Raw genomic sequence first — 1,935 nt, 5'->3', positions numbered from 1 at the left:
AAATACACATAGATTATCATTTATATAAATATAAATATTACTATAAGATTAGGAAACAAAACTTGCTTACGTATAAGGAAATATTCCCTCATTCACAAATCTTTTTGAACTAGGAGACAGATTATTAAAGAAAAGGAAACTTAAAGCCATATATCAAAAAATAGATTTAGAGAAACACTAAACATTCCAAAAGGAAGAAATTAGTGGACGAATCACAAAATAGATATAAATAAAGGAAATAAGAAAAGCTAGTGCATTCTGAGTAATAATATATGCTAACAGAAAAAATGGGGAAAATGCAAAAAAAACGTATGGAAAATATATAGTGATGGATCACGATCCTTCTCCACGTATTGTATTCAATCAGCAGCTTTCAGGTAAAACCCTAAAAGAAATAAGGAAACAAATCATGCATGAAAAATAAGCTATATATCCAACTCCACCCCCAGATAGCTATAAATATAGAGTACCTCAAAACTCAACCATCAATTCATAGCTAGCTACTGTATCTTAGTAGGGTTTCCGCCATTCTAATATTTCTTCCTTACTCATATATTCATCAAATATCAATCTCTTATAACTTGTTTCTTCGCAGCAGTAGTACTGTTCATTAATGGAGTATTCTCAGGCTAAGTGTTTTTCTCGCCCGATGGGTTATCGCTTTCATCCGACGGGCAGGGAAGTGCTCAAGTATCTAATAGAGTTTGTGAGAGACGAGCCACTTCACTCTCAGAATGAACTCATGCAGGTGGCGGATCTCTACGCCGACAAGGAGCCATGGCAGATTTTCGAAGCTTATGATCAGGGAAACAACAACAACAACACTCGTTACTTCATAACGCCGCAGAAGAAAGAGAAGCCAACGTGGAAAAGAGTTTCAAGAACTGTCGGGAAGGGCACTTGGAAGCCTCAAGGCAAAGGCCGAGAGGTGTTTGATGATAAAGGAAGACTCATGGGATACGTGAAAAGTTTGAAGTACATCCCCGCTAACAAATCGTCAAACAACGTGAACGGCGAATGGTTGATGACTGAGTACTCTTTGTTTGATCGTTATCTGGCTGCTAGGGAGATTAAGAACAAAGGTTTCGTAATTTGTAAGATCAAGAAGAAGGGCAAACCTGGTGACAAGAAAAAAGGAAACAATATTGATGAGGTAGTTAATGATGAGAATGTGAGAGATATTGAAAAATTTATCAACACCGACGTTCAAGTTGAAGACAATGGTATAAGGTCGAATGGTACTATAGCAAAGCTGGATGATCAAGAGAATAATATTATCCAATATGTAGAGGGAGATCAAGTTAGAGACCATGTACTTGGTTTATTGGACGATATTATTGTTGATGTGGATGATCATGAGGAGAACGTTGAAGATTGCCTAGATCAGGGGGATGAAGTCCAAAAGCAGTTACTTGAAGAATATATTGATACCGTTCTGCAATCAGAAGATGTTCCAGCTGAAGATATAGCAAAAGATGATCAAGAGAATATGGAATATAAAGTCGAAGACCATCAACATGCTACTTTGTGGGCTTCTGCGGAAGATGTCGATCTGGATACTATCAATTTCTATTTGCCAGAGGATGAGGAGATTCATTTTTGCTAGGGCAGTTTAGTTAATTTGATCCCAGCTAACTCTTAGATAAAGTTACAAACCTGTACTGCAATATGATTTAGCAATATAATTTGAATTAATTTCCTAATGTTCTGTAATACTAGTTTTTAACTAGCTAGTGACATATGGTCGCCATATTGAAGATGGCCGTTGATAGTTTATGTAGTACTGCTGAAAACTTAATACTACTGAAAGTTCTGCCAAATTTTTTGTTATTCCTGTTTTTCTCTCAGAGAGATAGTGCTCACTTATAATAGTTTGGCGTCGATTTTCTGTTTTAGTTGCCTAGTTCAGTTGGAGTATTTAGTTTTGAAGATTAT

At 36.2% G+C, this 1,935-nt stretch overlaps 1 protein-coding gene across 1 annotated transcript; it reads left to right on the top strand.

The window, feature by feature from the left end:
• Positions 1-613: 613 nt before the first annotated feature.
• Positions 614-1,606, top strand: LOC138876695 (NAC domain-containing protein 30-like). The gene is made up of 2 exons (XM_070155710.1): positions 614-1,339; positions 1,487-1,606. Exons 1-2 carry the CDS (start codon positions 614-616, stop codon positions 1,604-1,606), a joined length of 846 nt encoding a protein of 281 aa, XP_070011811.1.
• Positions 1,607-1,935: the final 329 nt, after the last annotated feature.

Source organism: Nicotiana sylvestris, chromosome 1, assembly GCF_000393655.2.
Source record: "Nicotiana sylvestris chromosome 1, ASM39365v2, whole genome shotgun sequence".
NCBI lineage: Eukaryota > Viridiplantae > Streptophyta > Magnoliopsida > Solanales > Solanaceae > Nicotiana > Nicotiana sylvestris.
This window is presented reverse-complemented; position numbering and strand designations above follow the sequence as displayed.

Excerpts from the sequence above, each read along its gene's own strand:
- LOC138876695 (XM_070155710.1), top strand. The coding sequence starts at position 614 with ATGGAGTATTCTCAGGCTAAGTGTTTTTCTCGCCCGATGGGTTATCGC. Across the intron at positions 1,340-1,486 it reads GTTTATTGGACGATATTATT|AATATGGAATATAAAGTCGA; the intron begins GTTGATGTGGAT and ends GATGATCAAGAG.